Genomic DNA, 13,099 nt, shown 5'->3' on the forward strand with positions numbered 1-13,099 from the left:
TTGAAGGAATAGGAGATGTGAGCCTTTGCTAAGCTGAAAACATCTATGTTGATGTTTTTCCAGGTTTCTTCTTCCTTCACGGCCCAAACACAGGCAGAGAAGAGGCCAGAAATCTGGAAAGACAATGGAAGAATTGAGGAGAGAGAGAAGCTCTGTTTCCCTCAAGGCCCAGGAGGACACTTACCAAATCCTCTCCAGAGTCAAGACAAAACCAAGGACACCTTCAGGCTCCCTGACCTGCCCCCACAGATTGTTTTCCTTTATTTAACTTGTCTTTGCTGCTTTTACTCTGCATATGAACTAATTATGTTTACTTCTCAGAATTGTGTGACTTTGGGGTTTGTGCCTTATTTGACAGATTTGAATGAATTTTGGCTATAATTAGCTGTTCTAAAGTTCCCCTGTACTGAGTTGCGTAACTTTTGGGTTACTAGCTTCAAAAGAGGAAAATGAGCTATAAATTTAGCAGTTGCTTTGCCTGACCTTGGACCCAGTGCCCACCTTGCATCTTATTTAAAGAAAAAAAATGACAAAGCAACTTTGGCTGAACCATGTTTCTTTTAGTCTGACCATGGCTAAAAGGGGAGCACAGCCGTGGAGCATGTGACTACATGCCTGGACTTTGGGGTGAGGTAATCTGGGTTCAAATCTTAGCTCTGCCAATTGGTAACTGTGTGACCTTAGGAAAGGTCCTTTGGCTTTCTGAGCCTAAATTTTTCTAACCTGTGAAATGAGAATAAGCCATCGTATTCATAGGATATTTTTGAAAATTAAGTATGATAAAGTTTGTAAAGCACTAGGTGGCTTAATTCATAGAATCTCTCAATATATAATAACTATTATCAAAGGAAGAAGTTTCATGTAAACATAGGAAAGTAGAGGATGTGTTGTCCCTTTCATAGAAAATCTGGATTTTAAATACTCACAACTGAACTCGCAGGACCACGGTCAATAGTCCAAATAGAAGGCCAGCTAGTAAGCCCAGGTCCAACCCCAGAATGATGGACATGATGCATGTAAATACCCAGATAACCTACAGGGGAATGGAAATGAAAAAAATTACATTGATTCATAGGGTACTGTCAAACGTTAGGCTACCTATAACAATAAAATCAATCATTCACAATTATACCTTTTAAAAAATATTCTGACATCATTCATTTTATCCATCCATTCATTCATATTTAAGTGAAACTGGAGTTGGCCTTCCCAATAAAGACCAATTGTCCCATTTTATTTGTTTTTAAATATTTGAATAGGGCTCAAAAGAGAATTAATTTTAAGAGCTTTACAGTGAAAACTCTTGCTCACAATTTCTTTCCTCTCTCCACCCATTCCCAATCACCCTCCCTACATGTAGTCTCTTCATTTTTGTGGGTATGCGCGCATGCGTACACACACACACACACACACACACACACACACACTTTTCCCCAGCATTTCTATTCTGGTCTCTTTTTTACACATCAATATATAGGAAGTTTTCTCTGTGCATGTGTGTGTCTAAATTAGAGTAAACTGTAGAGGACTCATTTCTGGCTTTTGTAATTCCTCAGAATAGTTGTGAAGGACATTTTAGTCACAAAGTCAGCATGGGGTTTTGTATTTTGTTTTTGTGTTTTTTTAAAATTTGTCCTTTAAACTAGGTTTTAAAGAAAATGTGGTGTGTTGTGTTTTGCTTTGTTTTGGCTTGAGAAGGCCCAGGGCCTTATATGGGATTCTTGTTAGAAATCAGTCTTCTCAGAGATAGAGGAGCTTCACTAATGCAGTTCACATAGAATACAACAAGGCTTTTGTTTATACACACAATTCTAATTTCTGCTCTGAGGTTTCCAAAGTGCAGGTAAGATTTAGGAAACGGGGAGACTTAGTGATATGACAGGAAGCATATGAAAACCAAATCTTATTTCAGAGAATGGGTGGTGGGTGACTTACAGCATCAGTCTTATTCTGCCTCCACAAACGAGGAACATCACACACCTGCATAAACATCCCTTTCAGGTTGGCAATTACAACAGCTGCCAGGACTGACTGCCAAGAGAGACAGGGAAGGCTGTGTTATTCAGGGGAATAGCTTTCCATGTGATGATTTTTAAATCCCCTGTTATTTCTCTGGTAGCAGAGTGGTGACAGGAAATTATGCAATCAGTATGCAGAGAAGCAGGGTTTTACCTTCTGCAAGGGTTCCAGAAGCTTCCCCAGGGCAACAATGGCGATCATCACAATCCCAGCAGAGATGATGCCAGCAATCTGAAAGACATACACCTTGCATGAAGAGGGTTCATCCTCCTCCCTAGTGTCTTTCAGCTCACCACATGATCATGAACGATCCTGCACACAGGCTCATTTGGTGCTTCTCTGATTCCTCTCCTCCCCCAGCTTCTGCTCAATATTGGGAGAAATGAGCATCATTTGCTAAATCAATACAAAACTGAAAAAAAAGGAAAAACATATATATGTGTGGAAGTGTATGTGTGTGTGTATGCTATTGCAGAGAAATTAAAGAAAATGTGGAAAGTGGGCCTGCTGAAGTAAAGCTACTTTAATTAATGTGGATTTTATCGGATAGATTTTACCTACAGTTTTAGTGTCAATTCTGGAGCCAACCTTCTAGTAGTTGCCAAGCCATGAAACATACCAACTCTCTCCCTAACAACAGAGATTATTATCATGTTCTTGGGAAATAAATCTCACAGCATGTATCTGATTGTTTTACACTGTTGAAGCAGTGACCACAATAGCCACTCTGATAACATGTTGTACTTGTAGCACACGGTTCCCATGAAAGTCTCAGAGAAAATAAGTTTATCCATTCAATTGCCAATTCATAGTGCCACACTGGCATGCTGAGAGGTGGGACCCTGTCTCCTGCTTCCTCTGATATTTGCTAAGGTGCAGGCTCCAAATTTGCCCCAAAGCAGCTGCAGTGATGGAGCAATAGCAGGGGTAAAGAAGTCCAGAAACGTTACCTTCACTGGAAAATAAAAAAAGAGCTCTCCTTAGGTCCACAGATAGGAGAGAGACTGAGGGGGCGGGGGACTATTCTCTGGTTTGATCAGATGACCAATGAATTCTCTCTTGAGACAGCTGGGGCAGGGCCAAGGTGGAGACTAGAAGCTCTGAAACAGAGGAGAAAAGAAGACAGGAAACCAGAAGCAAAGCTGTCAGAGAGGAATCAACAGGGAAGATGGTGTTGAGTACAAGCATTGCCTAGTACAAGAGATCTGAGTTAAAGGAGGAGGCAGGCACAGCAAATAGAAAAAGGAAATTAGCATACTTAATTAGAAAGTATTTGCATCAACTGGCAAATGATATTCAGCTTATGTTCATTTATGTTCGGCTTATGGCTGGGTCAGTCTGGGCATCCCTGTGATGTACGAAAATGCTCACTTTGTTTATCGAGCTCCCTACTCTATGCCTTTTCGGGCACCATGCCTCCAGGTTCCCAGCACTTTGGTGAGCTTTCCTCTTTCCTAACTAAACAAAGAAGTTAGTACCTTTCCAATGACTCATGCAATATTCACTGAGCCATTTGCATCTCACTGTAGATAAAGGCTTCTGTGAAACGGTGAGAGAGATGGAGATTTGCAGACAGGAACCACAGCCTGCTGCCCAACTCAGGACAAGAAAGCATCCTCTATTCACCAGTATATATAGTGAATAAGTCTCCAAATATGGGGGTCTAGGCTAGTTTTGAATATCGTTAAGATCTGTGAGGGGTCAATTACTTGTACTTATGGTATAAAGGCTGCCTTGTGGGAAACTCTGTAGATTTTATATCTATGAGCAGATTCAATTACCAGGGAATTAATTATTCTGTTAAGTGAGAGAGTAATCAGAGCTACAGAGTAGTTTGTAATCAGAATTACTTTTTTATGAATTGATAAGAGTAAGATAGAGTGAGAGAAAGAACACATGGCCAATGTTCAGCTCTTCTACATTGTAGAGATGTGCTGAAAACACCAACACTTTTTCTTCTATTCATTCCTTCAGCTACTATATGCTAGGTGTTTCTTACATGCCAGGAACAATACATGTATCATAGATGCTAAGATGCCATTCCTACCTTGAGCCCAGCAATCAGCACTTACTGGTATGTGCTTCACAAACACTTCTGAATCTAATCCTCTCACTGTTCCTATAGATGGATACAACTTTAGTCCATTTTATAGGTGCTGAAACTGAGGCTTCAACAGAAGAAAAAAAATATTAGAAGCCACACAAGAGAAGACCTGCCAGTTTATTTGGTCACAGTCCAGGCACATAGATGTTGAACCCCAGAACTTAGAATACATTTCAGTAATTAAATATCAAGCCATTTCTACACTTGTTTCCTTCTTCAGTGCTGAAATTCTGGCATCCATCATTCCTAAATATAATACACGCCAGTGTGTGGCAGAGGATATTAGCTTACCAGAATGCCATTATCCCCCAAGCCCTTTGCCAAGAAGGTCACTTTACATGGGCATTCTTACTGGGGCAGCCAGCCCATGACTCATCTGAGCTTTTGCACTGTCTGGTGAGCAGCACATCTGCAACTCTCATATAAAGTTTTTCTGTGTTTGGAGGTAACAGCAGGAGAATGGACACCAGCAGTTCAGGATTTGCCTGCACCCTCTTAGGACCACGTGCCCTGGAGAGCTTATCAATACTCTGTCTTCAATGCAAGCAGCAAGAACTCCTGCTGCTGACAGCTGCGGCATAAAATGGGCACAGCTTTGGAAATTAGCTCTGACCTCTTCCCCTCAACAACAGATCTCTGGCTGGTTATGCCTCCTGGTTTGGACTATATTATTTTACCTGCTCCCTCAGAGCTAGAAATGCTTGCAAAAACAACTTAAGAAAAATTCTGAGAATTAACAATAAATTTTTGTTTCAAAGGAGCCCAGACATTGGAAGAGGTCAATTCTTCAAACTCTGTAATTATCACAATCCATTATAAATAGGAGAGGAACAACCTGTGTACCATGGGGACAATTAAAGCTCTCTCTAGGCAAGCCACTGTTGGAGTCTTTTGTTTTCTCAGTTGTTCTCTTTCATAGTTATTTGTGTGTGTGTGTGTCTCTGCCTTAATAAAATGCTGTAAGAAGATGCTGTGTGTGTTTTACACTATTTAGTTTGGATCTGTTTTACTTTTAGAGTCTGAATGCACTTTTACTTTTAAATAATGCTTCTTCCTGTGTTAGGAGAATAAAACCCTTCAGGCATAAAAGAGGCACAATTCCTGAGTCTGTCCCTAGCCCAAGGTCACTGGTTTGGCATATCTGATTCTGTGCCTGGCTTTGAGAACCATTCCTGAGCTTTCTGACTCACTGGGACTGAGGGATTATCCAAAGATTAAGTGGGATGCTGGTTCTGTGGTCATCTCATGAAGACAACCGACAGCCACATTTAAAAAGGCAAGATTAAGTACACATTCAGAACTTCAAGAACAAAAATCATACTCGGGAATAAATGCCAAAATGTGACAATACAAGATATTCTTGGCTAGCAAACTCCTATTCTGTGGGACCAAAGGCCTCTGGAGGAGGTTCCTGATCCTGGTAAAGGAAATGTGAAGAGAAGTTTTCACTTTCCTGAAAGCAAAATAACACAAAGCCATGAAGTGCTTTTACTGGGCCTTTACTTTCCCCAGGTTAGAAATTACTAACAACCAGCATTCTTCATCCCCATCCTTGGCAGTAGCCAATGCCCCTAGAAAATCACTCCAAGTGCAGTGCTACGTGAGCATTGACACAAAGGTTTATAAGAATTGCCATCTCAGGAAATCATAAATGTTGCTTTTCAAGAGGTTTTTGATGAGGGGGTGATTCAAACAGATGAACAGGCCCAAGTTGGATCCAATGAGGAAACACAAGTCCCTCTCTTCTCAAAGGTCAACTGTCCTGCCTAGTTCTTTCGCAAGCCTTTTTGAGCTGCCATTCCTTGGCTTGTTCTATGTGATTAATGTTATCTGCTGTCATTCCATACCTGTGTCTTTCCCCCTGTGCTCTCTTGGACAGCTGTCCGGGACAAGGCAGTGGTGGCCACAAAACAAGAGAAGAATCCTGAGAAGATGTTGCTGATCCCAAAGGCAATGAATTCCTAAGGGAGAGAATGGATGATGTAATACTACAAATAGACTCTTTGTAAGACCCTCACCTCATGTTCAAAGGAAACTGCTAAATCAATCCTGCCTGGTGGTCCAATTTCATTTTTACCTTTAAAGGTATATGAGGATCTTATAAAACATCTGGGGTTTGGACTCCATAGAATCTAAAAGAAACTTCACAGCTGTTGAATGTACTAAAGGTTGACAAGAAATAGTAACTTGTGATCCTTTGCTAAGATGCTTTTACACTGCCTGGTGAGCAGCACATCTGTAACTCTCATAAATATAAGTTTTTCTGTGTTTGGATATTTGCTATAAAACATAATATAACTAGCAGAGCTATCATTCTGCTTGATTACTAGTCATTTAGCTGTAATTGCTATTCTGCTTTCAGAAACATCCAACCACAAAACCTGCAGTCACCTGACAATGTATCATATACTTACAAAAATTGTCCTGTATTTATTAATTGCACTGTGAACTAACCACAACATAAAGTGGTCATAGCTATTAATTGTATTTTTACCTTGTTTTGTCATATTGTGCTGCCATTAAAAAAGAAATGACCAGAAAGAGTTCTCATTCTGATCTAACATGATAACTTTGAGGGTTCGTTGTGTCCTGATTGAATTAGCTCTTTTAAGATTAGGGTTATTTCAACCTATTTCTTAAAAAGCAAAGTGATTTGGGAGTGGGGTTGTGGCTCAGTGGTAGTGTGCTCACCTAGCATGCTTGAGGCACTGAGTTTGATCCTCAGAACCATATAAATATATTGTGTCCACTTAAAACTAAAGAATAAATGTTTTTTTAAAAAGCAAAATGATTCAGCATGCATATTTCAAAATAATTTCTAATTAGGAAGCCCGAGAGAAAAACCAACTCATTAAGGACTGCTGGAAAAATCCAAGTCTTTCTGTAGCAGAGACCAAAGTCATTCTTGTTTATGTTTCTTTCTTGTTTTCTGCTCTATAAAAGCAGCTCAGCATGAGGGCTCGCATACCTGGTTCCCATCGATGGTATAGTCGTGCTTAATGGCATAGACTTTTCCTACAGATACCGCAATAGCATAAGCCACCACAGCGATGGAAAATGATGCAGTCAGCATCTTGGAAAACAAGTTCACCGGGGGGAGTGCAGGAGGCAGAAACCTAGGAGTTTTTAAGTGAAAAATGCAGTGAAGATTTGACAACAGCTCCTTTTTCCCACCTCATCAAATGCTGCATCCACTCAGGCACATGAAAGAATGAAAGGTCATGATCCAAGAGAATGAAGAGCACATATAATGCATGAATGGCAGCATCCATATCCACACTTTTAAATCAGAAGTCAGTGCTATCTCACTGGCTGCTTTCTTTGAAAGCCTCTCCTAAACCTCTGACATGAATAAATCTGCCTTGACTGATTGATTCTTCAAGGCCATACGGCTCACATATTAGAATTTCTCCTTTCGCAATTTAAGCTTAAAGGTCTTTGAACTTAAAAGATATTCTAATCACAATATGAGATTTACTCGTGTGAAGAGATGTCATTTTGGTTAAAGGGACCAATGGTATGATATTAAAAGAGTTCAGTGAAAAAGCTGGGTGTGGTGGTGCATGTCTGGAATCCCAGTGATTCAGGCAGCTGAGGCAGGAGGATTGCAAGTTCAAGGCCAGTCTGGGCAATTTAGTGACTAAAATATCCCAATGAGTGTGTGGTTAAATGACTACTGTTTGACAAAACTAGAAGTGATCTATTAAACTACATAAGTAAACCTATAATTTTATAATCATGAGATTGTCCCCAAATGTGTAAATTTGGGGGATGACCTTCAAGTACCCATAGCTTGATAACTATCCATATGGTGTAATTTCAGACCCCCCCAACCATAAAAATATCTCTCCACCTACCTCATTTATGCCTGAATAAAGATAAAGTGGAAAATTAGATTCTTAGAGAAAACCACAGATAAATTTAGAGTTAACAAGAATCCTAGATATTGCTTAATCTACCTCTTTCATTTTGTTGATAAGGGAACTGAGACCCAGAAAAGTCTAGATATGAGAGTTAGATAGTGTGACTTTCTAGGTAACAAGATCTTTCTGGTTCTCTGCTCTCATTAGGCTTTCTCTTCCCAAGGGGAGAGGCTTAGTTTTTAGATGCCTTTTCTTCCCATATCCCATCCTACCTAGGTGTAGGCTCTAGCATGCACCCCATCTGTAGGCAGGCAGACAGGACATTAGAAACCCTGAGTGACTCACCATTATATCATCAAATAGTCTGGATATGATCTTAGACCTCACTTCTTAAAACCAGGCTTCTTGGGGCTGGGATTGTAGTTCAGTGGTAGAACACTTGCCTAGTATGTGTGAGGCCCTGGGTTCGATCCCCAATACCACATAAAATAAATAAACAAAATAAAGCATTGTTTCCATCTATAACTAAAAAAATATTTTTAAAAAGGCTTCTTTTTTTCTGAGACCCAGTCAACCCTACTTCAGGTAACTATGGGGCCTCAGGATAACTTTCCAGCCCTGCAAAGAATTTAGTTTTCATAATCTCCTAATGTCCATTGCCTACCCACTGCTTCCTTCTCCAAATAATACCTGATCCTTGATTGTTCAGGGTCACAAAGGTAAGGGGCAAACTTGAAATCAAAGGACCTCAATCTCTCTGTGAGTAACTTTATGACTTGGGCATGTTGTTTAAACCTGCCAAGTCTCGGTTTCTTTGGCCATCTAGTGGGGACAATGCACTGTTCTCATAGAATTAATTGCAGTATTATATAGTGAGGAATTAGTACCTACACACATATTAGGTGCACTTTAAATGGGGAGAATCTAAGTCTGTCATATTCCTGCCACCTTTCATTCTGTCTTGTTGGACCTTAGTGGTATCAATTATTTGCCCCAAGTCAACTGAAGCCCTGGCTTCTGATGACCTCTGCGTAAGCCTTTCCTCTAGTACTTGTCCTCCTTCAGTGGATATAACTCTTTACAAATTGTATGCTCACTCAGGGGGCTTGTTTGGCCCCAGCCAACCCTGTCTGACCTGATCATGAAATAACACTACCAAGAGCCTGAAGGGGAGACAGCATATGAAAACCCACTGATCTGAAGATGAGGATGGGAAGGTGTGAGCCCTGAGGTGCCACAGAATCCATGAAGAAAGTCAGGCATGTAAACATGGTGCTACTTCCAGTTGGACCTCAACATTTGACAAAAGTGCCAGTGCTCCAGCTAAAGGAGGAAAATGGCCCTCAGAAATCAGCCAGGAGAAGAACTTCCAGAATTTTTTGACCACTCTCCCCACTCTGTGTCCTTCCCTGGGCCACACTTCCAAGTACAACCACAAACAGCATGACAGGGAGGAGCCCTGGTGAGGAGAGGACCAGTCACTGCTGAGAGATGAGGCAGGAATGAGTTTACATAGGGATTAAAATTTAGAGAATAGGAGCTGGAATTGTAGCTCAGTGGCAGAGCGCTTGCCTACCAAGTGGGAGGCACTGGGTTCGATCCTTAGCACTATATAAAAATAAATAAAATAAGGTTATCATGTCCATTTATAACTAAAAATATTTTTAAAAAATTAGAGGACAGAGCAGAAAATTGTGTTACAGCTTAAAATACAACAGTGACATGTGCCTGTAATCCCAGTGACTCAGGAGGCAGAAGCATTGCAAGTTCAAGGCCAGCCTGGGGAACTTACTGAAACCCTGTCTCAAAATAAAATAAAAAGGGATGGAGATGTAGCTCAGTGGTGGCACATTCCTGAATTCAGTCCCCAGTAACACAAAAACACAGCCCACCACACACAACCATGATGACAGAGGGGTAAATGAAAGCCCAGGTTGTGATAAGTAAGAGACTGGACACATTAATAGCTATAGGATTGGGCTCAGTTGTATGAGGAGAAAGGCAGGCTGTGATTGCTCTCTTGGAACGGGAGCTCCCAGTTTGAGTGAAACCTCAAACGCTGACTGGACATAGACAGGTATCACTATCTATCCTAGCTGGAGACCTAATGCTGGGTTCAAAAAATCTGACTATTCCAATAACTTAAGAAAATGGCAAAGAAAGCACACACACAGAAGTACCTTTTCAAAATCCGGGGATAGTTCTGTGACCTTAGAGGTTCGTGGAAAGAGAGCCACTGGCATTCTTTATTCTTAAACAGGGGACACACAAGGGGAGTTTCCATGGAACATTCTATCCCAGAAAGAGCAAAAGGGTAGGATTACAAAGGAACAGGTGAGTGTAACTCAACCCCACCTGGTGACGCCTACTCCTGGAGCCATGCCTCATTATCTGAGCGAAGGTAAAGCCCAAGTTATTGCAGGGCGCAATAATTGTTCAGTATCTCTTGCTCAGGACTTAAGGGCGTGTATTTCCGGACTGGCTCCCGACAGACAGGCTTATTTATTTTTTTTAGTTGTAGATAGATACAATACATATATTTTATTTATTTTTATGTGGTGCTGAGGATTGAAGTCAGTACCTTACATGTGCTAGGCACGCGCTCTACCACTGAGCCCCAGCCCCAGCTCAGACAAGCATATTTTTACCAGGAAGGGAGTAGAGAAAAGGACAAGGAGTTACAGCTTTTGTCAGTCTAATGTGACATTTTTATTGGGAACCAAGCAATCCTAACATATGGCTCTGACCCTGAATAGGATAAAAGCAAGCTGCCAACAGCAGCCTGATTGGAGGCATGAGGCAGGGAGGAGATGAGAAGGTGGCACACCCCCCTTTCTCCCTCTCTGTTCTTCGGCCTTTCCCAGGACTCGCCTCAGCCACTTGAACATCTCTTTCACTTGCTCTTTTCCAATGTCTCAGTGCTACCCTTTCTTTCTCAGGTTTATTAATATTAGAATTGTTTTTATGCTACCAAGTGACATCAGATAACAAAGGCCTTTCTTGTGGCTTGTGTATAATGACACAGGCCTTGGTATTTTAACCCTTCAACAAATATTTTCTGAGAGTCTTCTGTGAGATAGGTACTGTGCTAGGGAGACAGAGCTGAGCAACACAAATGGGTTTATTGTCCTGTTGGAAGAGCTTATAGTCCTCACAGCCAGCAGGCTGTTAGCTGACCAGGTTGACCAGGTGGTCTGTCAGAGGATTCAGCTTGATTAAACCCAAGGCAAGAGGCTCCCGATCCATTCTCAGGAGAAGCCAGTCAGGAAAGTTTAGTAGAAGGCCGGGAAGGACAACTAAGGGCAGCAATCAACTAATAGAATATGGATTTGGGGGGCAGGGGATATGCTGCCCCCCATATCCACCTATAGTTTGTTACATATTAGGGGGCCTGACAAAAGGGATCTATGAAATATAGTTTTGTATAATTTTTATAACTACCCCAAAAATTGAATATTAGGGTAAAAACTCCATAACTCAAGTAGCCACATTGCAATTTTTTATCATTAAATTCCTCTCAGCTTTAGAATTCACTACTAAAATTCAGATCTTCTAATATAGAGTTTCCCATATTTATCTGATCAGAAGACTCATTTGAGGCAGTTTTGAAAAATAATAATTTCCAGGCCCCTATTCTGGAAAGCTTGATTCAATAGTTTTGGGGTGGGAGCCAGGAATCTTTGTAAAGACAGGTCTCACATGATTCTTACATGTGTAAGTTTGAGAAATGCTATTATGGGTAATATGTAACTCAAGTCCCATGTAGCTAGTTGTTTGTTTTGCAGTAATGGGGATTGGACCCAGGGGCTCTCTACCACTGAGCTATACTCCAGTCATTTTTTTTTTTTTTTTTTTTTTTGTACCAGGGATTGAACTCAGGGGCACTTGACCACTGAGCCATATCCCCAGCCCTATTTTGTGTTTTATTTAGAGACAAGATCTCACTGAGTTGCTTAGCACCTTGCCACCAAAGGGATCTATGAAATATAGTTTTGTATAATTTTTATAACTAAAAATTGGAAGTTGTAGATAGATACAATACATATACTTTATTTATTTTTATGTGGTGTGCCACGGCTGAGGCTGGCTTTAAACTCACGATCCTCCTGCTTCACACTCCCAAGCCGCTGGGATTACAGGTGTGGGACACACGCCTAGCCAACTCTCCCTTATTTATTTATTTATTTTTATTTTGAAATGGGGTCTTGGCCAAATTGCCAAGGCTGACCTTGAACTTGGCGTCCTCCTGCCCCAGCCTACTGAGTCTCTGGGATTACAGCCCTGTGCCACCAGGCCCAGCCATTTTTCAAATATTTTTTGAGGTGATTTGGAAGAAATTGTGAGATTAATCAAATGGGAAGGTAGCAGTTTCCTGTGGAACAAGCAGTAGGAATTAGCTCGCTTGAGTAGTTTCTATCAGGATCATGGAAAAACAAAGACCAGCACAAGGTGCCTCAACTAAGATTAAGCCAAGGGAAACCAGTACTTACCAATCAGCAGCAAGTCTAGTCATAAATGCTATAAGTTAATGTTACATATGTGATAAACATCTGAGATTCTTTTTTAACACCATATAACAAATTTATAGTGTAAAACGCTTTTTCCACTCTGCATTTTATGAGAGCTCTCACTGGCATTTCACAAGCTTGAATTGAGGCTTAAGTTGTTGTAATTACCCTTCACATATAGGCAACTTCCCGAAAGCCATACAACTACACAGTGACAGAGATGGACACTACCAAACTTATTTAAAACTCCCCTTAAAGGGCAGGGGAGAGGAGAAGGAAGATGGCGGCGAGGGGAGTGCATTGTCCCCGTGTGCTGCTTCACTGTGTGGGAGTATGACAAGTCAGGACGGCTAAAGGATATCTTGTTAGGAATTTCCAGCAATAGTGGGGTGCTCCGGAACCTGGAGGAAGGATTTCCATCGCACGAGGATCGGCTACGGGGACTCAAACGCGAGAGGTTTGTCGCACGGAGGGTAACACTGCTTATTCAGCAAATCGCCCCGCGGCTAGAGTCTGCAGCGCGCGCTGGGATAGAGACGCAGGGATACAGCGCTGCAGTTTCTGCCAGCCGTGCAAGCACCGTACTCAGGGCTGAATTCTGGGTT

General features: G+C 41.3%; 1 protein-coding gene across 3 annotated transcripts in view; it reads right to left on the reverse strand.

Moving 5' to 3' along the window:
* Slc26a4 (solute carrier family 26 member 4) overlaps positions 1-13,099 on the reverse strand; it is a 60,408-nt gene that overhangs the window by 17,936 nt on the left and 29,373 nt on the right. For all 3 annotated transcript variants that reach the window (XM_048786105.1, XM_048786104.1, XM_015488438.2), the window contains 5 exons: positions 7,092-7,239; positions 5,971-6,084; positions 2,173-2,250; positions 1,936-2,031; positions 927-1,033 (listed from right to left, as the gene is read on the reverse strand). In XM_048786105.1, the coding sequence (XP_048642062.1) occupies positions 927-1,033; positions 1,936-2,031; positions 2,173-2,250; positions 5,971-6,084; positions 7,092-7,239 (543 nt within the window). The remainder of the gene's footprint in view (positions 1-926; positions 1,034-1,935; positions 2,032-2,172; positions 2,251-5,970; positions 6,085-7,091; positions 7,240-13,099) is intronic.

Source organism: Marmota marmota, unplaced genomic scaffold (assembly GCF_001458135.2).
Source record: "Marmota marmota marmota unplaced genomic scaffold, marMar, whole genome shotgun sequence".
Classification (NCBI taxonomy): Eukaryota; Metazoa; Chordata; class Mammalia; order Rodentia; family Sciuridae; genus Marmota; species Marmota marmota.